At 38.1% G+C, this 25,532-nt stretch overlaps 3 protein-coding genes across 9 annotated transcripts; all 3 read left to right on the top strand.

Moving 5' to 3' along the window:
• Positions 1-84: 84 nt before the first annotated feature.
• Positions 85-13,834, top strand: LOC103706985 (uncharacterized). Of its 7 annotated transcripts, none has more exons than XM_039115334.3 (8): positions 85-266; positions 667-797; positions 941-1,177; positions 6,701-6,802; positions 6,888-7,619; positions 11,059-11,123; positions 11,269-11,890; positions 12,211-13,834. In XM_039115334.3, exons 3-8 carry the CDS (start codon positions 998-1,000, stop codon positions 13,633-13,635), a joined length of 3,126 nt encoding a protein of 1,041 aa, XP_038971262.3. In that variant the 5' UTR covers positions 85-266; positions 667-797; positions 941-997; the 3' UTR covers positions 13,636-13,834. The 7 variants fall into 7 exon arrangements, with proteins under 7 accessions (XP_038971262.3, XP_088562149.2, XP_008789520.3 ...); XM_088706023.2 differs by lacking the exon at positions 667-797 and having other exon boundaries at positions 6,900-7,619; positions 12,211-13,053; positions 13,153-13,738; XM_008791298.6 differs by lacking the exon at positions 667-797 and having other exon boundaries at positions 12,211-13,053; positions 13,153-13,738.
• A 1,005-nt stretch (positions 13,835-14,839) lies between these two features.
• Positions 14,840-15,923, top strand: LOC148702359 (transcription factor DIVARICATA-like). The gene is made up of 2 exons (XM_088706024.2): positions 14,840-15,364; positions 15,558-15,923. The coding sequence occupies exons 1-2, from the start codon at positions 14,976-14,978 to the stop codon at positions 15,733-15,735; spliced, it is 567 nt and encodes a 188-aa protein (XP_088562150.2). The 5' UTR covers positions 14,840-14,975; the 3' UTR covers positions 15,736-15,923.
• A 5,827-nt stretch (positions 15,924-21,750) lies between these two features.
• On the top strand, positions 21,751-24,531 carry LOC103707031 (putative 4-coumarate--CoA ligase-like 8). The gene is made up of 6 exons (XM_089925929.1): positions 21,751-22,861; positions 22,948-23,134; positions 23,321-23,466; positions 23,559-23,626; positions 23,810-23,912; positions 24,394-24,531. Exons 1-6 carry the CDS (start codon positions 21,875-21,877, stop codon positions 24,529-24,531), a joined length of 1,629 nt encoding a protein of 542 aa, XP_089782055.1. The 5' UTR covers positions 21,751-21,874.
• Positions 24,532-25,532: the final 1,001 nt, after the last annotated feature.

The following is a 25,532-nucleotide window of genomic DNA, read 5'->3' as shown; positions in this document are numbered from 1 at the left end:
AAAGGCCCCTGATGTTAAGGCGCGGTTAGTGAACCAGCGGAGGGCATTCGAGTAAAAAGACGAGCTTCAGTCTCCCTTCGCTCCAGAAAAGGAAAAAATAAATAAAAGAAACCAGGAAAGGAGGCGGAAGAGGCCGCTCGCTCGCTCGCTCGCTCGCTCTATTCCTCTCGCTCCCTTCTTCTCAAATATCCAACGCCCTTCGAGACTTCGCCCAATTTTCCCCCTTTTTCTGAGTCGATTCCGTGAAAGGAGTTCGTGGAATTCGGGTATGCGCGCTTTCTTTCTTCTCCATTCGAGTTCTGGAGTTCAATTGCTTTGTTTTTATCCGATCGATAATGGTGTCTGTATCTTGAATCTGATAAACGGGGATGGAATCGTATTTTTAGCAGAGATTTCTCCGATAATTCGTGTTTATCGGCGTTTTTTTTTTAGTTATTTATGGCATTGTATATGTTTTGAAGAGATGAAACGGAAGGAATGATGATAACTTGTTCAGGTATTAGTCCTTTAGAGAGATGGATTTTATATGCTATTTCTGGTTGATATTTTGCGATGTTTTGCTTAATATGATGGAATTTACATTCTTTATTACTGAAAATACAAAGATTTTGCTTGATTTTTATTGCGGATCATATTGACTGGAGGGTTTGATGTTCATCTTGAAAGTTTTGATAAAGGATTCGAGAAAGCTTGTAATGGGACACCGTGTAACCCTAAACAGGAGGAAATGGTGTAGAATAACTCAAAATTCCAACCTGAAGTACTTGGGATGAGTTCTTCTCAATTTGGTTTATCAAGTAATGTGCTTGTGTAACTAAATTTCAGCTTTATATAATTTTATCCACTTGAATTTTTCTATCCATGGTTTTGTAATGCTAGCTAAGGGGTTCTAGCTATTGCATGCATGGTATCAGCAAGTTCTTCTATTTGCTTTCTGCAGACTGCTGTGAACATTGAGGGTTGTGGATTAAGGAAAAAGTGATTTCTCAGGGGCAGAATGATAGGTAAAAGAGTGTTACTAACATACAAACGTAAGCGCTTCTCATCTCAGCCTCATCATGGTAAAGGAATTACTGCTGATTCAACTTCAAAGTCTCCAACCGGTATACTTCTAGAGATATCAAGCCAAGAAGCTGAATCTGGTGCTGACAATGAGAAGCTGAACAAAGACAATACGGTGAAAAAAACTAATCCTATAAGTCTTGTGACATTTGTTTTTATGATTCTATAAGTCTTGTGACATTTGTTTTTATGATTAAAATGCACCTTGGTCTTCTGTTGTATTTTTTTTTTCGGGCTTGTTTAGCAAATCAGTGAATCTTTTTCACTTCTATAGGTAACTTGTAGTGCTTCCTCGTTATGTTTATAGCTGTAGCCTGATCTTGTCATGTTAGACAGTGGCTGAGCGAGCCAGTGGGTTATTCCGAAAATATCATTTCTGGGGTCATGTCATGGAGTTCATTTAACTGCCTTATGAAGTTAAGTTGTTCTGTTATGGACTTGTAATATAGCTTCATGTGCCAAAGTTTGTTCGCAAAAGAATCTACCAGGTCATGGATTACCATGCCTATTTATAGACTCTTTGCAGAGAAACAAGAATACACTTGAAAGATCTATCTTTTTTCTCATGCTGTGTACTTTCGGTGGTTTGCTAACAATCATGTTGATTTTTTAAAAATCTAAATTGCACAGTTCACTCATCGAAAAATAATTACCAGATCAAAACCATCTAGATATAGGACATATGTTGAAGCTAATGACAAGATGTAAACATCAAATCACAATCGTACACAACCTTAAAGGGACGTATGGATTTTCTTTGTCCATACTCCTATTATATCTCTCATGTGTGTGTGGGAATTGGCTGCTGATGTGTGGGAGGGAGAAATAGGTGGGAATAGGGTCTCTGTTTGATCATTCTTTCTCACTCCTCAGCCCTTATGGACAATGCATGATATATCCAACATGAGTGGGAATTGTTTAAAGAGAGGAGATTGGAGGAGGTGAACAAAAGAGATCCTATAGTCCAAATATCTTTGGGATAATGAAGATACGATATTTGATTGTCCATGTTACCCTTAGATATGGAACACCATATTGTTGATACATGCACAATTACAGTAAACACTAGTTTTGAAGAGATGTGCTTTGGCCTTGCAGTAATACAGGGTCAGGACTCCTGGTATGATCACTACATTCGTATCGTGCTAAACTTTATTTATTTATTATGACTTATTGTTATTTTAAGGACAATGGGCTGAGAACAACCTTACTATCAGCAGCATCAAGCAGTGCCTGGAATTCAGTGACTAAGATAGCAGTCAAGGGTCACCTGTTGACCAAAACAATTCCCTAGGCTGCTCCACATGCTTATTATGTCATACATTTTCATCAGTTCTAAAGGAAGAAACGTAATATCCAGATTTTAGATCTTCCAAATTTTCCTTTAGATGGAAAGTTAATTAGTTAACATGAAAAACTTTATTGTATGATAACCACAAGTATGAGTAGTTGGAAGAAAGATTTGCATGTCACATGCTCTTGATCCCCATGAGGTTGGTCTTCTTCTCTTTGGCTATCTCTCCTACATTGCTTTCCCCTTGTAGTGCTGCATTGCTGATAATCTACCTCTTCCGCATCCCTTATGCCTGCATCTTGATCTAGGAATGGGTTGAATCTCTCTCTTTCTCTCTCTCTTCCTCCCTCCCTCTCTTCCCCCTCTCTTCTTTTATCCCGTAAGCAACCAATCAATGGAGGCATGACCAAGGGACATGTTGTACAGAGGATATGTGACTATTGCTAAAGAAGATATGAATGCTGAACATCTACTGAACACACTCTTTCCAAATAAGTCTCTTTCCTAGTAATACCATCTCTTCTTGATTAGAAAATCTCAATTAGGAATAGAATTTGTTATCCTGTATCTAATAAATGGGTGTGCTTTGGTTCCTTGCTGCAATACGATATGGACTTAGATATTCATGTTTTTTTCCATTGTGTTCTGTAGTGCATTGAAGAGTGATTATGAAGGTTTGTATGAATCTCAATGTTCATTTTTGTATCACATTCATTGCTTCAGCGAAAACTCAATTTCCATCATGTAGCTGACCTAAACCATGACTCCAACAGATTTTTCTTTTCTAGAGAGTTGATGTGAAGATAGCAAGTATATCATATCCCTCTTTTTAAGCTTCAAATTCTGTTTTTTTTAATATTTCTAAAGTTCACATAATTTTATATTTGATTAATATTTCATTTTCTTTTATTTCTTTATGTTTCATTTTTTTTAATAGTAAAAATGTATCCCTGGTGCCCATGTATTGGCATCAGTTTAAAGGACCGTGCTTAATTATAGATGCTCTGCGCCTTTGAATGCTCTCACCAGAACCTTAGAGCACCTTCTTCAAAATCTTGTCATTTGTCTTGCTCGATAATGCATTTGGCTCATGTCTATCATAAGTTACTTCAGATTTGGTGGATTTTTGATAGTAGTTGTTGAATAATGTGACCCAGATGCTTGATATAAATTTTGATGATGGGAAGGACAGGGTGATGGGTATCTCTCATCTGAAAACCAATTCATCATTACATCTGCTCCTTCCTTGCTATTTGCTCTTTTCCAAAGGTCTTTGATGATAGAATACCATGAAACACACACTATAGTATATATGTTGGCTCAAGTCAAGGGAATTCTAGCAGCTATTAGGTCCCTGTATTTTGCCCGTATAATGATAAAAACATAATAAAAATTTTCAGAGAACATGTCAGCTTTGAACCAAACTTTAACTTGTCCTGAAATATAATAAGAATCAATCTCCTACGATTGCGTTGATCTTTTGACTTAAGAGGAAAAGGAAAAAGGAAGAAAAGGAAATGCCATATAGAATCAAAATCAGGCTTTTTGCCAAGAAGTCTTCTGCATAACTTACTTTGGGGCTAAAATTTAGTTTATCAATCTGGTGGTTCATCGTTATGCATTTAATACTCTTCATATGGTTTGGATTAAATTGATTGGTTTTTCTTTGTTTTTGTATCTTAAGAATGGATGATGAAGTTTTAGATGCTTCTTACTATTCTTTTTATAGCATGGACATAAGTCAATGGATCCATTGATCAATCGCAATTTTACTGTTTGAAAATAACATTCTCATGAATCAAGGATTTAAATACTGCACAATGCCCTACCATGTGGCTTTGTTGCCGGCGTGACATAATGGTGCATGTCGAGATATCAAGTGTAAAAGCTGATACAAGTAAGTATGTTATCAGCCTACTAGAAATACAATTGAATTTACTGCATTGCTTAATAAATATCCCACTTTTCCACTTCTAAACCTCTTGCAAGCTAAGGGTAGTCAGATTTGTGAGTCCAGAGGTTGAAGAACATTCAAATTGGGGACTGATTTAAGTTATGAGAATTTATGTATTTATCAAAGAGTTATGATAGTTTTTGGGGTATAAAATGTGTCCACATTTCTTCCCAAAACCTGAAAAATTCAAAAATAACCAAACATAAATCTCTCCATTGTCCTTTTTCTAAATATGGTTTTTAAGAGATGATCTAATCACCTATGGTTTGCTAGAACATGAAACTAAAATTACTGAAGATTCTATTTATGTTTGAAAGGGTCAAAGCTTTTGTTTGAAAGTTCTAGTTTTTAGAATATACAAAATCAGCCTTTTATGATAAAATAGTTTAATGAGTGCATCTTAGCATGCTTTAAGTGTACTTCTTTCACTATTAGATGTCTTTTCATGGCAATGTGTGTCAATGCTTGATGCATCATGGTTGACAGCTGTTGGCTGGCATAGGAATCATGTAAGTCAAATTAATTCTTGATCCACATTCTGGCCTATTTGGTTGCCCATAAGTGGGCAATGGAAACTGACTTTAGCCCAGAAGTTGCCACTTTGGGCATTTGGTTAGCCCTGAAGTCAGGTCCTGCCTGAGCCAAACTCAACCAACAACATCCGAGGCAACTTCAATTGGTGGGGTGCCAAAGTCAGTTCAGCTGATGTCAATTCCTACCCATTGACTTCCCGCAATCCAACATGCCCAAGTGGAAGGGGAAATAACATCAGTCATGCTCATTAATCCTAGCATGATCAATCTTTGAACTTTTTGTTTCTGCTTCAGATCAAGTTGAACCAACCTGCTTTAGTGTAGCAGAACATAATCTGAAACAGCTCTTAGTGAACAAGTGGGTTTTATGGGTGATTTGTTTGACTTAGAAGAAGAGATGTTCTATTGTACATGAGATATGCTGTATTCTGTAACACCCTTTTAGATTGTTCATTGTGCAACAGTATTTTCATTATTAAATGGATCTACATCCCTTAGTTTTGAGTTTGTAGTTTGAACTGTATTTTTGGACAACAATATATGATTCTAAGACAGATATTAAAGGTATCATATTTAAATCCTTGGTTCCTTCAGATATTAGGCTGCAATAAATAGTTAGAGGTTGTTGCTATAAGGGATTCTGCCATCCTGATGAATCTGGTGCTGCAACTGCCGTTTTATCTGCTCCCCCAAATTATATTACATAGGAATCATCAATACATCTGCCAAGTAGATGAATCCTTTTTTCATTGATTGTTTGTCTTTTTAAAGCCTTCTGTTTTAGGGCTAGTGTTTCTTACTGTGAAATGTTGAGCAAGTTCTTCACAATCGGTTTTTTTTATAGAGGTGCCCTTGACATTATCAACTTCATCTAGCATGGAGAATTTTTGAGATTGTGAAGAAACCGGGGAATAAGTCAAATGATTTGTTAGTCTTCATTATCAATAGAACAGTTATTGTTGTGAACTCAAAGTTCACTTCCTTCAATTGCCATCTCTAAGACTCTCTGCATGATCATGTGCCACATGAATGGTCCCGCGGTCCCACTAGCTATGAATTTTTAAAACTTAAAATTTAACCTATGAAGTTTACTCACAGTTGTTAAGTTTTCCCCAGTTATTTATATTCAAGGTTTGAAAATCTGACCATATTGCCGTACATTTCTGTACCATACTGCGATACATACCATGCCATACCCATGCCATAGTAGCAAACCATGAATATGCGATAGTATATAAACTACAAATGCATGACCAGTATACCCCTGTGCTGCAGTAGTTCAAACCTTGCTTATCCCTGCTGCCCTCTTCTTTGTAATCACTATTACTCATACGGGGAAATGCTTCATGTTGTAATAAAATTGTCTTTAATAGGTCAAATATTATTTAGACCTATGAGGTCTAGACACATTTTGTTAACTTTTCCCTAGTTATTTATCCCCGAAGTTTGAAAATCTGACTATATTGCAGTACGTGCCCGCACCATACTGCGATACATACCATAACTACCTCATATTGCCAAACCCTAAACAGATATGGTGGTATGCGACAGTACATAAAGTACCAATACATGATCAGTATGCCCCCATACTGCAGTAGCTGAAACCTTGCTTGTCCCCCCTTGCCCTCTTCTTTATAATCACTATACTCATACTGGGAATTGCCTCTTGTTGTAATAAAATTGCCATGCCAAGTTATATTCTAACGTTTTGTTTCTTAATAGGTCAAATAACATTGTGAACAGTAATGTTATTGCATAAATTGTATACTGTAGATTCTTCCTCTCTTTTTTCCCCCCTTAAATCTTAACAACATATTATAAATAACTTCCCATTATGTTTTCGTATTAACATTGCAGCATTGCTCTAGATGTGGTTCTGTTGATGTCAATGAGAACCTGCTGGGCTGCGCTAGATGCTTAAGGAGTTATCATCTGCGATGCATCAGCCCCCTTTCGAAGGTTTACATTTAGTACTACTTAGCGTTAAATGAAAATTTTCAACAAACATGTTAATCTGATGATTTCTATCCTTCATTATGCATAGTGTATTCCTCAGGAAAAATGGCAATGCTCAGCTTGTATCAAAAGTCATGAATTCGAGGAGTCTATGCAGCAGCAAGTTCAAGAGACTAATGAAAATAAGAAAAATAAAAGCATTGAGGAGTCTGAGATTGGGCCAATTGAACTTCATTCACATAAAATGTTGTTAAGTACAAGACCACCTAGGGACAGCTCCGCGAAGACAAGTTCCTCCGCAAATGATGCATCCTTTAACAAGATTAAAAACATTGTACGGACAGATGAATCATACACAGATTCTGGTTCAGCATGCAAGGTCACATGCACTGAAGGGAGTTCAAGCTCTAAAGTAACAGACTTGGAGATTGTAGGAAGATCAAATCCCATATGTTTGGATTCATTAACTGAAAGAAAAAGTAATTCTGGATTTCCAGAGGACTGTGTTTCTGTTTTGTTGATTTCAGATAAAAGAGAGAGTTTTTTATGCAATGAACAACGTCCAAAAGATAATTGCAGTACTCCCTTGATTACCTTTTCTAGGAGAGTGAGAAAAAAGCGTGATGTAAGCGAGAAATTTATGGGAGGAAATCTGAGGGCTGAGGAGATACAGTGTTCAACATGTACCTGGAGCAAAATAGGACCTAGTTGTAGATGCGAAGGATCAATCCCAGAATGCAACTTCATGGATCACTCGACTAAAGCTGTTTTACCAGAACAAGCTGACTGTAGACCGTTGCATGTGGTTCAACAAGCCATGGTATAGTTTGAACTTTACTATGGTCAGCTCTTTCTTTTTGTTATGGTTAAGTTTTGCATGTCTATCTGCTATAGTCTTGACTAGAAGCATTATAATATTTCTTTGACTGTGGTATAGTTTGATCCATGGTTCACTGTACTGGTGCGTGCTGCCCTATAGCTGCCCTATACTGCACCTACCAAATCGTACTGGCTGAACTTTACTGTGGTCAAGTCTTTCTTTGTTATGGTTAAGGTTGTGCATGTCTGTCTGCTGTTCTTGACTACAAGCATTATTATATTTCTCAACAGCTTTTTGAAAAACTTAAGTGATTTCTCATATACTTGGTGCTGTACTTCCTTTTTGCCTTCTCTTTTTGCTAGTTGATTCACCAGTAGATTCTGATATAATATATGGGTGCAGATATTTTCTATATAGATTGTCCAATAATTGTTTCATATGACATGTTCCATAGAAAACAAAGCAAAGTTTATATTGCTGGTGCTGGAACATGTATTAATGCAAGTCATTGGGACACTAGCTTGAGACTAAAGCATTTAAGTTTTACTAGTATATCTGCACTTGCATAGGAATGATAGCATGATATGGCAAATAAATAAAGCATTTACATATTCCAATTAAATAAAATCTATTATATATTAATTAACACTTTATTCAATTTATACTGATAATTGCAATAACAAATATACATTTTACAGATATTTCTATATTCATTCTCATCCTCCTAAATTAGATTATTATAAGTGTAGGATAGGTTCCAACTGAAACCTTGCATGTAGATGCATATGGATGGGAGCTTGATGGAGCTAGAAACTAAAGACATTTGAAGATGAAGTATCAGAGTAAGTGGTAAATTTGTTGCTCAGTATGTTAGAGTCGTATTCAATACGCTTTCATGAGTTCATCATATTTAATGCAAGCAGAATAAAAGAAAATAATATAAGTAAGTGGATTAAAATACTTGTACCTGATTTTACAATGTTAAAAGTAAAATTATTGAAGAAGCGTACCGAAAATTCAAAATGGACCAAGTTAAAATGAAACTTCAAAATGCAAATTAAAATCAAAAGGAAATATGGCCTTTTCTTTTTCTTTCCTTTTTTTTATAAAATTTATGGCCATCTCTAAATATCAGAAGTCCAGAACAAAATTAATGCATAGGTAAGGTGTAGGGGTTCTTTATGGGGAAAAGGAGATGGTATGATGGAGAGAGATTAAGAGATCTGTTGGTAGTTAGAGAATAAATTAGAGGGAGTTGCAGATAGTAATGGATGTAACCAGTGTCTGCTGTGCCAGTACTGGGCCTTGGACCAGTTGTCTAGCGGCACGAGTTGGTACGGGTCTGCGCTTTGCCGTGCCGGGCTTGTACCGACATAGTAGAGGAGGCGGGGGAGAGGGCGAACAGGAGAGAGGAAAAGAGAGAGAAAAAGGGGAGAGAGGGAGAGGGAAGGAGGGCTGGCTGAGGCCGGGAACTTGGGTGGTGGAGGCGGAGGAGGCTTTGCGGCCGCTTTTTTAATTTCGCGAAACAAGGGTCCGGCCGCTTTTTTAATTTCGCGATATTTAAGTAAAGTCGACAAATTGCTTGTCGACTTCACTTAAAAATTGCCAAATTAAAAAGGGCTCCTGTTTCAAACGAAATAGGAGACCCAACTGCAAAGCCCGGAGGAGCCTCCTTTGCGCAGCTCGCCGGCCTCTGCAAAGATATAAAACAAAAATAATATAAATAAAACAGAAAACTAAAACAAAAGTTAAAACGCTACCACTAAAATTAAAAATATAAAATTGAGCAGAATGTTTGATGGGTGTTTGTAATTCCATCTATTGATAAATCTGATCACTTTTTAATGCAAATTGTTAAATAGAACCCAGATTTTGGTTTACTTTCTTCTTTCTCTGGAAAGAAAGAACAGCCAGGAATACACATGAATAAAAGGAGTGGATGTAACTATCTGTTTTTAACTGAAATAATTGTGACAACGAGAGGGAAAAAATTAGAGCCCTTTTTTGGGGGAGGGGAGATCTTAGTATTGTTAGGAAGGTGTTAAGAGACAAATCTAATCAATCTAGCACTGGTTTGCTAGGCTGCATCAGTAAGTTGTGCTTGAGAATTTCTTAGAGTCTGCTCTTTTTAGAAAAGAAATTATCAGTTATCAAATTGGTTATGATATATGGCAAGATGTTGGGTGCAAGCTACGTTACATGGACTTAGGTTCGTGTTTGGTCTGTTAGTTCATGTCTAAGCATCAGATCCTTCTAATATTTAAGAAATGCTCCTTATGGAGCCGTGTCCAAGTGTCATATTAACATCTGTTTTAAAGTGTTCGTGTGGGTACTTTAGGCTAAAATGAATGCTTGTGTAACATAGGGTGCTAGAGAGATGGATCTTAAATGCAAGCAAGTAGTCCAGTTTTCTTAGGAAAGAAACATATTTGTTAGCAGGAATTGCTTGAAGAGGTTTAGTTTGGGTTGACAGTGGGGATGAAATGATTGGTTTGAGTGTGTTTTCTGGGTGGAAGAGATATCATACATGCACACACAAAAAAGAGAGAAATCTATAATGCAATTGTTTGACATGAAGAACTCCAGAATATGGAGTGTAGAATATTTTGGGAACAAAAATTAACAGACATACTATTCGTAGGATATTCTGTAAATAATAGAAATATTAATAATCTGCAAAACTTAAAAGAATTGAAAATTAGAAGAAAAGAATGCAAGCATTAGAAAGATTACGAGGTATATGAAATTTTGACAATGTTTCATTAAATTTCTATCATAAGGCATATAATGTAGCATGTTTTAACAAAATTTTGAAATTGTTTCAAGGTCCCAAGAGCAACTAGTCAAATAACGTGTTTTCTCATCCATCAAAATGGGAGGTAGGCAATAAGGCATAGCTCGAAATAATGACAGTAGATCTTTTGAATTAATGAATGTGATCCATAATAAGCAACTGTAAACACACCTAAACTGCTCTATCCCAGAGCTTTATTTCTTATCGGTGCCAACCTATTGACAAGGGCCTCCTGATAAATCTGTTCTACCGTACAACCCAAACTTTGGAGTGCAGTGTGTTCAAGTAGCTTTCTGCATCATGGTGTTTCCATGACTTTCAGCATGCGCATTGCATGTGCCATATTTATTCTAGGGTTGTTATTCTGGACTGTGTGCATTGACAAATGCCTGCATGTGTCATGGAAATTTTGTAATCTGCTTCCCTCCTTATAGGTGTTTTAGCCATGTCAGTTACCTGAAAGTGATTGAGCTGCTGCAGGGTTAAAGTAAATGAAATGCCACATACATATGTGTGATTTCTCTTTTAGAAATGATGGTGGTCATGAAATTCTTTCAATTGAGGTTGATACAAATATGTATTGCATTTAATTCCATATAAATGATACTCCAAGGGAAAACTGTCTCATGTGAATATTGTGGGCAGATGGCTGATGTCGGAAAAGATGCTGGAGTTGAATCTGGACATGCAGATGCCCTTGCAACAAAAAAGTAAATTTCCTTTAGTTTATCATTCTTTTTATTATTTTATTGGTACATCTTGGGGGGGGGGGGGGTCATTAGACCCAGCTTATCATTCTTTTTATATTGGTTGTTTCAACAGTAGATAACTGATATGGCCTTTTTCATCATATAGTGCTGGGGACACTGGTGACAAATTATCTCTTCAATGCTCTCATATTCTAGAGAAACCAAATGTGAGCCATCAGTATCCATTGCCTTCGCAGCCTGCGCGACATGTTCCTGAGGACCCATCAGAAAAACTCGCGGGTGCACATACAACTGATGTCATCAGAGACTCCATTTTAGTGCATGGGTGTAGGATATCGGGCTCATTGGGAAATAAGTTAGTTGGTACTACAAATAGCTCTGAGAAAGCAATCACCCTACATGGTGTTTCAAAGGACTGGAGTCACCTGAGTGATTTGGAATTTTCTATTGCCCCTCCTACATCTAATAGTCTAACTAAGATAGAATCAAGTAAATCAACATCGAGTGTCCTGCCTGAAAATCTCCTGGAGTCCCAAAGTTCATTAGCTCGAAGTTGTGGCATCATTATGGCAGACAAGGAAACTGATGGAAAAGTTGATGAACTCAAATGGCTTGAAACACTTGATAAAGAACTGCAGGATACGAAAAAACAAAGAAGTATATGCTCATCCTTGGAGCAAAGTGTTATCAACTGCGAACAAGCATCTAATGGAAGGGCTTCTTCTATGTTTCCAATCGGTTCATCTGTGAAGAGTCGACATGATCAGGTGAATTATAGCATAAAAATGAACTTATATAATTATTCCTTTTCTGGGCTTGCCAAGGCTAGGGTTGTCAGCAATCTCTGCAACCTTGAGGCATCGAATTAACTTATCACCAGACATTCTCTGGCCAGCTCTCTATTAAAAAGTATTCAGGCTTGCTTTATGCATCTTGGTCCTTTGTTTTGATATGACAAAACGATGGGAAATTTTTGAATAGTTGCCAAATTTAAAACTGAGTTTTAATATTTGAATATTTTCCAAATTGTACATTGGTTTTTGGTTCTAATATTACTTTCTTTTTCTTTGTTGGTACTTGATTGCAGGATGCATCTAGGGAGTTCGAGAATCAGATAACTGGATCACATGGAAGAGCATATTTGACAAAATCAGTTGAGACTGGCTTTGAAAAGCAACGACATGAAGAGACGACAAATAAATCTTCTTTTTCTACCGGTTTTTTAGGTCTATGGAATTCAGAGGGACCTGATGTCTCTGTTAAGGATTTCCAAAGCATGCATTCATCGTTGAATTTCAGTATTAAAGACAGTGTTCATGAATACAACAGGAGATTTCCATGGCCAAGCGTTGGCGTGAATGCATCTGTATCAAAGCAAAAGCAGATAGTTGACAATATTATAACTGGCTCACAGATGTTAGAAAAGAGACAAGCCCCTCTGTTAGATAAGTTTAAGAGGAATGCAAATGAATGGTCAGAAGAAGAATTAGATTTTCTTTGGATTGGTGTGAGAAGATACGGAGTTAACAATTGGAATGCAATGCTAAGGGATCCAAAACTTTGCTTCATGAAATCAAGAGGCGCGGAGGACATCGCTGAGAGATGGAATTTAGAGCAAAGAAAGCTTCTGAATGGCGCACTACTCCAGCCAGGAAGACTGTCTGTACGAGATCTTTCCCTGCCTCCTTTTATGAATGATTCTTGGCTAGCAAAACCGTCATCAAGTAACCACAATGGTGGGAATGGTGCCTGGTCAGGATGTTCAGAATTCCCAATGCTCGCAGCTGAGCCTAAACTTTCTCTGGGAGACGCATACCTTAAGAACGAGAACACCTCAAGGAGAAATCCACTTTACTCGTTAGGCCTGGGCTCAGCCAATCCTCTCACAAGTGTGAGCCCGCCCGCTGATTCCATCCACTGCAGCTTCCCGGTAGGTTCTTCTTACCTAGGGTCAGGACTCGATAACCATAAATCTTTCAATGTTCATAACACAAGGTATGACTATGAATCATCTTCTTCGCACCAAAAGCCAGTTGAAAGGCTGACTCAGGATCGCCAACTGACGAGTCTGCCAGCAAGTAATCTCCCTCATTGGCTCAGAGATGTGTTGATCCCACAAGCAAAGCCAAGCAATTCAACATTGCCTCCTGTTTCAGCCCTTGCACAATCTACAAGCATGCTCGGTAATGACACGAGAGTGGAGCCAACTGCTCCACCTAAAGATTCCCGGGGACGGGGAATTCTGAAGAGAAAGAACATCACATCTGGTAATCATGCCAGCATTGCGATGGTGTCTGAAAGATCGGTATCTACGAGCGAGCATCGGATGGGGAAACGACCTGGCGCTTTCCCAACCCTGGTTGGGAACTCTCAGACGCCTACATCGGTGAATACAGGTTCGAGTCTGAATGGTGTATCCAGTTTGAATAAGAATTCAGGTCCTGTCGGACCAAGTAACTTGGTCGTCATTGATAGCGATGCATCTTCTGAGGAGACAATATCGGACAGCTAGTTCGTTCTGTAAGAAACGGCACTGCGGTTGGTAAGTTGTACAGGGTTTTGTTGAGCCTGTACAGTTTTTCTATATTATAAATGACCTGTTAATTTTGTTGTCCTCGGCCTATTCTTTTAGGAACTAATCCCATCTCTTTTTGTTCACTTTTCATTTTTCACTAACTTGATGCATCTATAATTAGTTATTTGCAAGGAAATGGATTTTGTACCAGCATCTGCATCAGGTAGGATATTAACCCTCTTTAAGAGTTTAGAACAATTCAAGGCCCATTGGTTGCTGCAGCACAGAAATGACCCTACTTATCGCAGTTCAATAAATGCAACAATATGAGACCAGCCAAATTCTTCTCCACATGCAAATCACAAATCCTTTGTGCGATCCAACAACCATTAGTACCGACACTGCAAACCTAAGCTAATCTAATGAACCTAAACTTTGAACAAGCAGCCAATCCCACCACGTCAGTACCTCTATTGATTAGCCCAAGCCCATCCAAATCCCATTGCCCTTCGCCCGTAAACACAACCTGATTAGCCTCAATCCTCTACAAGAACTCATAACCGGGATCTTTTGTTATCAGCTAATCCTCTGCGATTCACACTCAAGCTCGCATCCACGACATGAAATCCTTCCTATTTCACCCGAGCTTAACCCGTAGTCCATCCAAATATTGGACTACACCCAACTAGGTCAAGTCCAACTCAAATAGACTAAACCGGAAGTCCAATTGAGTCGGTCATGATTAATGGCTATTACTTCAGCCTGAAAGGACCTTTCACTCGATCTGGTTGACACCAATTAAGACCCATAGTTTCCTTGAGAAAATGTAGCTCGGTATTCTTGGGACCCATCTTCGATCCGCTTAAAAGCTTAATAGAAGGAACGATATAATAACAGATATTTATGCTGACTGTTATGGACGATGAGGCGCGTTTAGGTGTGTCGTGACGTGGAGGTTGTGTTTGGTTCGAGATTAATCACACGGTATCGGGATCGAACGAAAGTGGAAAGAATCTATTTTGGGAAGGCAATCAATCACACGGGAAATTAATTCAAACTTGTTCCTTGTATAGTTAGTACATGTTTTTTAATACCTTATTAGTTTGCGCAACGGATTTTCCTATTATGACATGATTTTGGGTTGGATCCTTTATCATCTCTAATTCGGAAATAATAAGCGTCCATTTTTAGTAATACGGTCATAATTAATCTCCTAGCTCCTACGTTAATTAATCTTCTCCTGGGACATACGTTCCATATTAGGCTTTCCTTAAAACTATACGTTCCACGGGGTTGTTGCTTTGAACTCCCCTTGCTTGATCTGAAAGAGAGACATCATGGCTTCTTCAAGCGGGATTGGTTCCCTGCAGTCGCCAACCGAGTGGAGTTGGTACGAGAACAAAATTTTCGAGCTTGCTCTCGTTGAATACCCAGAAGGAACGCCAAATCGATGGCCTCTGATCACCGCCAAGCTTCCGGGGAAGAGTCTAGGTCAAGTTTTACATCATTACCAGGTATTGATCGATGACTTGTACCTAATTGAATCCGGAAAAGTTGAGATACCGGATTATAGAGACGAGGAAGAAGGTGGCAATTCTGGCGATGGCCGTTGCATGACACCGAAGCAACACCCATCGGATGGCCCGAACATCGCTTCCGGTTCCAGGTCGCGACAACAGGGTCAGGAGAGGAAGAAGGGTAAACCATGGACCGAGGAGGAACACCGGTATATATTTTATTATTATTATTATTATTATTATTATTTTATCAAAGATTTTGCAATCCAATCAAGGCATGCAGCAGATTGGAGAGCATCGTGCAAATACATACAGCAAGTACTCGATCGGGAAGATACAAATTTCGGCAGGGATTTCTTCGAAAACATGATTTAATTTTACATTGTTGTTGCATGCATGCAGGTTATTTTTGCAAGGACTTGCAACTCACAGGAGAGGGGATTGGAAGGCCATATCTCGAAATTTCGTGGTAACGAGGACGCCAGCACAAGTGGCCAGTCATGCGCAGAAGTTCTTCCACCGCCAACAACAAAACCAGGAGCACCAGAGAAAGAGCATCCATGATATTACCCAGCCTTAGATTTTCTTCCATGACGCATCTCAGATAATTTTTCATATAATTAGCAGCTGTTTTCTTGTTTCTTCGGCAGATTAGTTTAGCTTCCGAACTTGGACCTCGAATTATATGGACAAAGCTTAGCTTAGTTATAAGATGTTGAAGTTAGACTCGGGTTCTTCTGATTCTCAATGCAAAAGATGCTTGTGATATTTGTTCCTTTAGCATGCGTGTGTGTACTTCTCCGTGCCAAATATATATGCTCTTAATTGTTTAAGATGTTGGGGGAAGAAATCAATGCAAAAGATGCTTGTGATATTTGTTCGTTTAGCATACGTGTATGTACTTCTCCGTGCCAAATATATATGCTCTTAATTGTTTAAGATGTTGGGGGAAGGAGAAGAAACAACGGGTTAGAGAAAGAACAAAAGAGAAAATCAGATTTTATTTCACGGAAAACAGGGGAAACTGAGGGTTTTGTTTTCAGCATGTGCACGCCAATCTGTAAACCATGTGTTCAATTTTTTTTACCAACAAAAAACACTTCTAAAAACGCATTCTTAAGGCTTACAACCAACCAATCACCTAATCAATCAGATAAACATATTCAAACAGAAACTAAAAGGAGAAATTCTATCTAAAAACCAATCTTATTTAGGAATTTAACTATGACTAAAACTCTTCCAAAACTCCACCCAAACTCTACTAAAACTCTTCCAAAATGTGGATAAACATTGCATGATATCCAACAACAAGCTTTGAATCAATCTTCAACATAAGAAATGCTTTCCTTTGTTCTTCTTCCGAATGGGACACGTTCGGCACTCTGCATAAAACTAAACTGGAGTTGTTTTGGAGTTCATGCATGCATTTATTGGGGCTCGAGTGTATTGCCATCAGCCACAGGATCAGCACTTGCATGGAGCTTCCGCAAGCAGCGCATGCAAGTCTTATAGATCCACGTATGTCGAAGGTTGGTCATAAACGGATCATCAATCAAGTAATACGTCGCCAATCATTAGGAGAGAACGGATGGATCATCATGTTGCACTCGGTGATCCAAGAAATCATTTAATACATAACAACTTCCTATCTCCTATATGGCATGATACCCTTAGGCATGGAAAATGTTTTAGGGACTAATATTATTTTACATGGATCCAGTAGTTGATGTCGTGCTTGGAGTAACCATTGAGGGACTTGTACTCAGCAAGGTTTTCTTTCTGGACGTCGAGAATGGGGCTATGTTATTTTCTTATGTTGGGATAATTAATAGTCTAGTTAATGTAATGGAGAACTTTTGAACTTCTTTATATCCACTATACGACATATACTTCAAGTCATGACTAAAAGCTTATCTATCCTTTCATATCTAAACTAGTCGAGTAAACCATGCAGCTAAGGCTTACTGCTACCTGCGATTCAACATCCTCCCTAGATATCTATACCTTTACCTTTCGAACCGGTGCTTCAAGTTCGGAAACTAGGTGATATTCTGTTATGTACGACCAATAATGCTTTAATTTTGTTCTCACTTCACCTGGTTCCATTATTCTTTTTGCCTCCTCTCTCTCTAATATATATATATATATATACTAATAGAAGCCTTCATGATCATTTTTCTGTTTCGTAGAGCTACCATCTATATATGCTATGCAAATCCTCAGTACATCTAGCCTTATACAAGCATTCTCCTAAAAAAAGACCAAAGGCGGAAGAGATGCAGGTTTCTAAAAAAAATTGAGCCAACTTGTGATGGAGCAAGGGAAAGATTGCAAGTTTACCATGTCGTGGGTCTACTAGATTGCAGCTGAATTAGCTTTTAGACAAGCGAACACCAGAACTTATTCGACAATGTTGCGTGCTTTTATGGTTTTCTCTGGTCAATAGTATTTAAACTTTGTTGTAATGGTATGACCTTAATTTGATAACGTAGAACATTTATCAGATTGAAATGGTCTTGGCCAGATAGTGTATGGAATAGATATATGACCATGAGAAACGTTTCCTACTCATGACATCCAAAGCTTTGACATATTGGTGTAATGCAATGGGATTAAATAGTGAAAATTTCTTGACAACAAATATGGAGCTTGGTTTATGATTTTCTTTTCATGTGCTTCAGATTAAACCATCTGACATTCTCTTTACTTCTCATGCTCGAGATTCTGACAAATTGAGGATTTGCTGCCCGAGAACTTCTTTTTTCTTTTTTTTCTTTTATCAAAGTTCAATAAAAATATGAGAAATAGTGACAAGAATTTAAGACCTCGCCCTAATTTATATTCCAAGCAGACTGGTGCCAACAAAAAAATCTAACCAGAATTGGCCCATATTGGCCCATCGGCCATGAATCCGAGCGTGGAGTGTACATCTCACGCGAAAGAAGGATGCATCTTCCTTACCGCAAATCCACCATTGAATCATTAGCCGCTCGCTTTATGATTTGCAATTATGGATAAACGATTAAGTTTGGAGTGCTTTAAGAGCTGTGCGTTGGATGATCCAATGGTTTTCATGCCAAGGTAGGTGAATCCCTTTTGCATGAAAGATACGACTAGATCTCATATGCAGGTGGCTTTGGAGAAATTATACTCTACACCGCATGCACTATATGGCGGCGCACCATGCCAATCACCTTATTTTGTTCTTGTGGGCTCCATTCATTATGTGCTCGTCTCTATAATTGGCCTAGACAGTGTGATTGGCGTGGTGCACCGCTACGTGATATAAGTAGTGTAGGGTATTTTTGGTGGCCTTGCGCACGATGCAAAGTATGATCCCACATCGCAAGTACAAGTCATTCTCATTAAATGTTACAAGTACTATGCACATCTTTTACTTAAAAAAGAAAGGATTTTTTGCATGAATACCCTCCTAAATATCGGATTTTGCATGAATACCCTTTTAAAATTGATATTTGCATGTATACCCTTGTAAAACACTTGTTTTGCTATTCCACCCTTTTTTATTTTTATTTTTGCATATGTACCCATTCTATTTAACGACGTTAAAAAATTAACGGTTTCAAATTAAAATAACTAAAATATTCTTAATGGGTAGACATGCAAATAGATCGCGATCCCGATAGCAGGAGAAGAAGACAGAACAATAGCGTAATTTTAAAATTTTATTTTATTTTTAATTAATATAAATATGATTTTTCTTAACATTGTTAGAACAAGAATATATTGCAGAGCATAATAAAAAATAAAATATATTAATACATAATATACGATATAGTATAATATTACTGTAATATAAAATAAAACTATTATAATATAGTAATATGACATCGCATAGCATAGCATAATAGTAATATAATTATTAGAGTAAATTAATTTTCCATAATATAACATAATATTTAATTATTAAACAAAACATATTAATATATTATGATATAATGTAATATATATTATATTTATAGTATAATACAATAATAAAGGTATAAAATATTATAATTATTAGTATTAATTTATTTTCCATAATATAACATAAGATTAAATTATTTAAAATAACATATTAATGTATTATGATATAATATAATATAATATGTTTAGTATAATACAATAATAAAGGTATAAAATAATATAATTATTAGTATAAATTAATTTCTCAAAATATAACATATATTAAATTATTTAACATAACATATTAATGTATTTTAATATAATGTAATATATATTATATTTATAGTATAATACAGTAATAAAGGTATAAAATATTATAATTATTAGTATTAATTAATTTTCCATAATATAACATAATATTAAATTATTTAAAATAACTTATTAATGTATTATGATATAATGTGATATAATATAATATGTATAGTATAATAAAATAATAAAGGTATAAAATAATATAATTATTAGTATAAATTAATTTCTCATAATATAATATAATATTAAATTATTTAACATAACATATTAATGTATTATGATATAATGTAATATAATAATATATTTATAGTATAATACAATAATAAATGTATAAAATATTATAATTATTAGTGTAAATTAATTTTTTACTCTTCTAATGACCATTTATCTCTTTAACAGTTACTTAACTATTTGCAATGGTGACAAATTCATTGTATCTATCAATATCATAAGTATCAGATTATTTGCCACTCACTCATTATTTTCTTTTTATTTATTTATTTATACGTTTATTCGTATATATATTTATTTATGCATTTATTTATTATTTTATTCATTAAAATATATTTATTTATTATCTTATTTATTTATTCATTCATTTATTCATTTACATAAATATTTATTTATGCATTTATTTATTTATTATTTTCTTTTCTTTTCTTTTCTTTTTCCCTTTTCCTTTTCTTTTCTGTTTTTCTTCTCTTCTTCTCCTTCCTTCCTCTCCCCCCTTCTCCTTTCTTCTCCTCTCGCGCGGCCGGCGGCGCCTGCGGCAGTCTCAGGGACCGCGGCTGGCCTCTTGGGAAGGGTTCTCCTCCCGCGAGGCCGACGGCGCCGAAAAGGGGCCGGGCCGTGGCAGACGCGGGAGGGGGGCTGGTCGTGACCGGCGGCGGCCGTAGGAAGGGGGAGGGCACCCCCTTTTTCTTTCTCTTCTTCGACACTTCCCCACCGTGGGGAACTCCCTCTTCTTCGGCACCTCCCCACCGGGGAAGGGGGAGAGGGAGGGGGTGCGGCACTGTGGTGATGGGGGAGGGAGGAGGTGCGGCACTGCAGCGGCTGGGAGAAGGGGGGAGAGGAACAGACGGTGAGAGAGGTTTTTGGGAGATTTTTTTTTTAAATGGAGGTATTTCGGTCAAAAATAGAGCTTCCCGACAAAACTCAAAATAGCGTTTTCGCAAAGCTCCAAAATGGAACTTCTGCCAAAAAGCTGTTTTCAGCTTTTCGAAAAAACCGAAACAGCTTCCCAAAAATTTTACCAAACACCATTTTTTATCTAAAAGTATTTTTGGAGGGCCAAAAAGGTCCAAAAGCTCCCCCAAACAGGACCTTAAGTCATATTAAGTTACAAATTTTAATGATTGGCTAAAATTTTTTATTATTAATAGCAGTATTATTAATGATGACGATAAACTTGTTTTTCATATACCAGCATTATTGATACCGATTCAATGGATGCATTCTTTTCCCTTTTTTTAAACTATTTTTGGAATATTATATAATAATATAGTAAATTATAACAAATAAAATTTATTATATATTAAATAGTAAATTTAATAGTGGGCAAGCCCATTAATGGTGGCATAGCTAATTCGAAGGCTATGCACAAAACGAGCCTCCAATTATATGAAGGACATTAATGCTAGTGTAATTAATTCCAGGCGTGACATCCCCTATTCCCATGCCCGTGCACATGCCTCCAGGTTGGACCACGAGCTAGGTAAGCCATGTACACTCTCTTGGCCACCATTAACGCTCTGCAAATGTAAATACATTGGCCGTGGCCGGCCTCAGCCAAGCGAGCTATAGAAAGATTGCTTGCATTTTTTTGATTCGGGATATCGGGTGCTTAGCAAGAAAATATATTTTTTTCTTAGATAAGGCATGTGTTGCACTTTTTTTTAAAATTTATTTATTGCTTTTTTTTAATCATCACTCTTTTTTTTCTTTTAAGTATATATATATATATACTTAATTTTCGAGCTCATTATTTTTTTTCTCCATTTTTTTTCTAAAAATAATCTAAATTTGGAGACAGGCGGTGTCATGCATCGCAGAGAATCCTTTGCTATGTTGTCTTTTTTTTTTTTTGGATAAATATAATAATTTATATAGCTCTAATGCGGGTATGATTGTGCCAGATGGCTAGAGTTAGTTGCTTCGTTATAAAAAAGAGTTTGAAAGTATTCTGAATGGAACTACAAATTGTACGTACGTACTTTAGGCACGAATGCCTGTAGCTTTTAGAAATATATTATTATTATTATTATTATTATTATAATTTGTGATGTATCGGTGAAAAAGAAAACGCGTTCAGCTTTATTTGACGTATGTCACATCGGCAGCTTCTGACAACCATTTCATGCAGCTTCTCACAATTTTTTTTTACAGACACCATATAGCAGGCTGCGTATCAGTACTTTCGGCAACTTTCAACTCTCCCCCCACCTATTTAAGGCCTCTCAGGGCAGGCTCGGAGGCTCAGAGGCTCAGAGTCAGAGAGGGAGATGGAAGACTCCTCACTTATTAGACGAGAAGAAAGCGGCTTCTTCTGCCCCTCTACAGGCATCTACAACAGTTCATGGAGTTCATCGCTACCTCCAACACCATCTCTCTCCCTTCCTGAATTCCTCCTCTCCCACTTGGCTACATCCTCCCCATCGAAGCCCGCATTCATCGATGCGGCGACCGGCGCCGGCCTCACCTACGCCGACCTCCGGGCTCTCGCCGCCGCCGCCGCCAGTGCCCTCGCGGCCCTCGGCGTTTGCGGCGGCGACGTCGTCCTCGTCGTCTCTCCCAACTCCCTCCACTTCCCCGCCCTCGCCCTCGCCGTCATGTCCCTCGGCGCCATCCTCTCCACCGCCAACTTCCTTCTCACCCGCCCCGAGATCCAATCCCAGGTTCAAGATTCCAACCCCGCTCTCATCATAACCACCGCCGATCTCGCCCCCAAGCTCGACGGCCTCATCCCCCGCCCTCTGACCCTGATCGAGCAGTTCCTCGCATCGCTCTCTATCGATCAGACCGCCCCCGTCGAGTTCCCCGGCGTGAGCCCGGCCGATCCGGCGGCGCTGATGTACTCGTCGGGGACGACGGGGAAGAGCAAGGGGGTGGTGATCTCGCACGGGAATCTGGTGGCGATGGCGAACGTTCTGCGGCACGTGTGGGGGAGGGAGGAGGTGCACGCGTGCGTGGTGCCCCTGTTCCACATGTTCGGGTTCTCGGTGTTTGTGTGCGGGGCGGTGGCGGCGGGGGCGACGGTGGTGGTGCTCCATCGGTACGCGCTGGAGGAGCTGCTGATGGCGGTGGAGGAGCACCGGGTGACGCTGCTGCCGGCGGCGCCGCCGATGGTGGTGCAGCTGGCGAGGTCGTGCGGCGTGGCGAGGGGTTACGATCTGCGCTCGCTCAAGGAGGTGATCTGCTCCGGGGCGCCGCTCGGAAGGGACCACATGGAGCGCTTCGCCGACGCCTACCCCGGCATTGCCCTCTCTCAGGTCTCTCTCTCATCTATTAATTGACGACTCTTCTTCCTTGTAGAAATATTAGTTTCTCTTGTTATAACTTCGTGCTGGTGGTGCAGTGCTACGGCTTGACTGAAACAAGTGGTCCGATAACAGTTTGTCATGGGCTCAAAGATAGATTCCAAATTTCCATTGGAAGGTTGATCCCCACCGTGGAGGCCAAGATAGTTGACGTAAGTACGAGGAAAGCTCTTCCACCAAACGAACACGGCGAATTATTGGTTAGGGGCCCTCCTGTTATGCAAGGTACGACGACGCACGTCTGTGCTTACACTGCATGCATGTACAAATGCATATAAATCTATTCACATGCATCTAATATACCTACCGAAGTAGATGCATGCACTGTTTACAGATGAGAGCCATCAATATATATAGTTCGGTTTGTCATGATGCAAGTAAATTATGAAGCTTCTCGCACGAGTTTTGTAGGTTATCTGAAGAACCAGGAAGCCACATCTCTGGCCATTGATGAAGAAGGATGGCTCCACACTGGGGATTTGTGCTACATTGACAGGGAGGGGCTCGTCTACGTCGTTGATAGGATCAAAGAGCTCATAAAATACAAAGCTTACCAGGTCATTACTTTTGATGCTTGTCTCTAGTCTATCATGCAAGCAAATCTCTATGGAGCAACAATCTAATGCCGGTGTGCTTTGATATCGTATAGGTAGCCCCAGCCGAGCTTGAAGAGGTTCTTTCCACCCATCCAGAGATCCTCGATGTTGCCGTGACGCAGTAAGTGTAAATAGAAGTTCAAAAGAAGCTTATGTAAAACGCATAGTATCACCATTGATCCTGTCGATGCAACATATATAAAAGAAATATATTTATTGTTCGATGTCAATTGTTATACCTTTTCCTTTTTATCGGTATGAAAAGTATTGCTACAAATGGTGATTTTTTTTTTTATATACATAGGTACCCAGATGAGGTGGCAGGAGAGATTCCAATGGCATGTGTAGTGAGAAAGGCAGGGAGCAAAATCAAAGGAGGAGATATAATTTCTTTCATGGAGAACAAGGTATTTAACCTAGTCGATCTCATTTTTACTGATCAATCGGACCAGACTACTTACTTGATTATGTCTCTCAAGTTTCTTATTTGAGTGAATGGAGATTCCAATATCTGGGCCAATATACTCGCACCTATATATAAACTGTAGTAAAGAATATTTTACCATGCAAGTAGACCAGAAGAAACGAGGAGGTCATAAAACAAAACTCTTGCATCTATCCTTCTTTTAATGAATGATAAAAGTGGCTGATAATATCAAATAATGCATGAATATCATGACCTGTTATTAGAGTCACATAAATAAATGCAATTGGACGATATGGACTTTCACCTACCATAACCTTCGGGCTTTTTTCCTTTACTACAAACCCTTCCGGGCCCTCTCTGTTTTATATGCAATAAAGCGAAGTTATTTCTCAAAATGTTTTTCTGGAAATAATATATCAGTTTTTTACACCAACAAACGGAATCTTTCAAACTATTATCAGGTTGCCCCTTACAAGAAGATCAGGAAAGTATTGTTTGTGGAATCCATCCCAAGATCACCCTCAGGAAAGATCCTCCGGCGGCATCTAAAGGCTAGAGTCATGCAGCATCAGAAACCAGGAATTTCTGCAAGGCTATAGAAAAAGTCTTCTTCAGTATCTTTATTCATTGAATTGTTACATGGAAAATTTATAGCTGATAGAGTTTTAAGTGGATGTTACATCGTGGCTCTACAACTGGTTCATTTGATGTTATGTTGGTTAGCTCCCCAGGGAGATAATTTCCTGGGACATTTTTTTTTTATTATTCTGAGAGAGAGAAATGAAAGGATAAAAAAAAAAATCCATATTCATTGTTTATAGCTTCCAAGAGGTGGTTTATTTGATTGATGCTTTAATTTGTGTCTTAAACAGTTAAAAAAAAAAAAAATCAAACTAATGGTTTTCGCTGTTCTACATGATTACTGCCAAAATCTTTGTTTTGCACGATTACAGTACAAAAATATGCATATTACAATGAGACAGTTAACACCAATCGAAAAATATCCAAATTTCCTTTGTTAATAATATTCGTTCAGTATAATTATTGTCGGAAGCTTAATATATAGTTGGAAATTACAAAACGTTGCAGTTGTCGCTGTTTAAGGATCTATATATATAACATAGGGAGTCCTACTATCATTGGAACTTAATAGTACTCATCCCAGAACCCAGCTCAATCTAAAGGCTTAAGTCATTAGATTTTTAGCCAATTATCTGTTTCATTGCTTCTCCTTTTCATTATTTATTCCATGAGGACTGAATCTACACGAGTCTCAACACTAACATGCATTGTTCATCCAAGGAAACAAGTAGCGAGATCATGATTCTGTGGCATCCCGTAAACTGTACAGTATAATCAGATCAGCCAAAAGAATGCTCTCCCATTTATTTTAATGGCTAAAAGCTTCATCTAGCGGCTTGTACGTAGCTTCACCTATGAAATATACACTTTTTCCAAGCACAAACTTCTCCTTGGCGACAATATATAACATTTTTTCAGTTTAAGTATACACTTAATTATCCATTGTCCACCAGATGCGTATCTCCATGGGCACTGCTCGATAATTACATGTTGAGCTTTATACAGCTTTTTCAATCCA

The sequence above is a fragment of the Phoenix dactylifera genome, chromosome 10 (assembly GCF_051530095.1).
Source record: "Phoenix dactylifera cultivar Ajwa chromosome 10, Ajwa_hap1_PhDact_Kaust_v1.1, whole genome shotgun sequence".
Lineage (NCBI taxonomy): Eukaryota > Viridiplantae > Streptophyta > Magnoliopsida > Arecales > Arecaceae > Phoenix > Phoenix dactylifera.
Note: the sequence above shows the minus strand (reverse complement) of the source record. Positions and strands in the feature narration are given on the sequence as shown.

What these genes read in the sequence shown, in the direction of transcription:
- LOC148702359 (XM_088706024.2), top strand. Translation starts at nt 14,976, where the DNA reads ATGGCTTCTTCAAGCGGGATTGGTTCCCTGCAGTCGCCAACCGAGTGG. An exon ending in TGGACCGAGGAGGAACACCG is followed by an intron (nt 15,365 to 15,557) that starts GTATATATTTTA and finishes GCATGCATGCAG; the next exon opens with GTTATTTTTGCAAGGACTTG.
- LOC103707031 (XM_089925929.1), top strand. Translation starts at nt 21,875, where the DNA reads ATGGAAGACTCCTCACTTATTAGACGAGAAGAAAGCGGCTTCTTCTGC. An exon ending in CCGGCATTGCCCTCTCTCAG is followed by an intron (nt 22,862 to 22,947) that starts GTCTCTCTCTCA and finishes CTGGTGGTGCAG; the next exon opens with TGCTACGGCTTGACTGAAAC. An exon ending in GGGCCCTCCTGTTATGCAAG is followed by an intron (nt 23,135 to 23,320) that starts GTACGACGACGC and finishes CGAGTTTTGTAG; the next exon opens with GTTATCTGAAGAACCAGGAA.
- LOC103706985 (XM_088706022.2), top strand. Translation starts at nt 998, where the DNA reads ATGATAGGTAAAAGAGTGTTACTAACATACAAACGTAAGCGCTTCTCA. An exon ending in GCATCAGCCCCCTTTCGAAG is followed by an intron (nt 6,803 to 6,887) that starts GTTTACATTTAG and finishes CATTATGCATAG; the next exon opens with TGTATTCCTCAGGAAAAATG. An exon ending in ATGTGGTTCAACAAGCCATG is followed by an intron (nt 7,620 to 11,058) that starts GTATAGTTTGAA and finishes TATTGTGGGCAG; the next exon opens with ATGGCTGATGTCGGAAAAGA.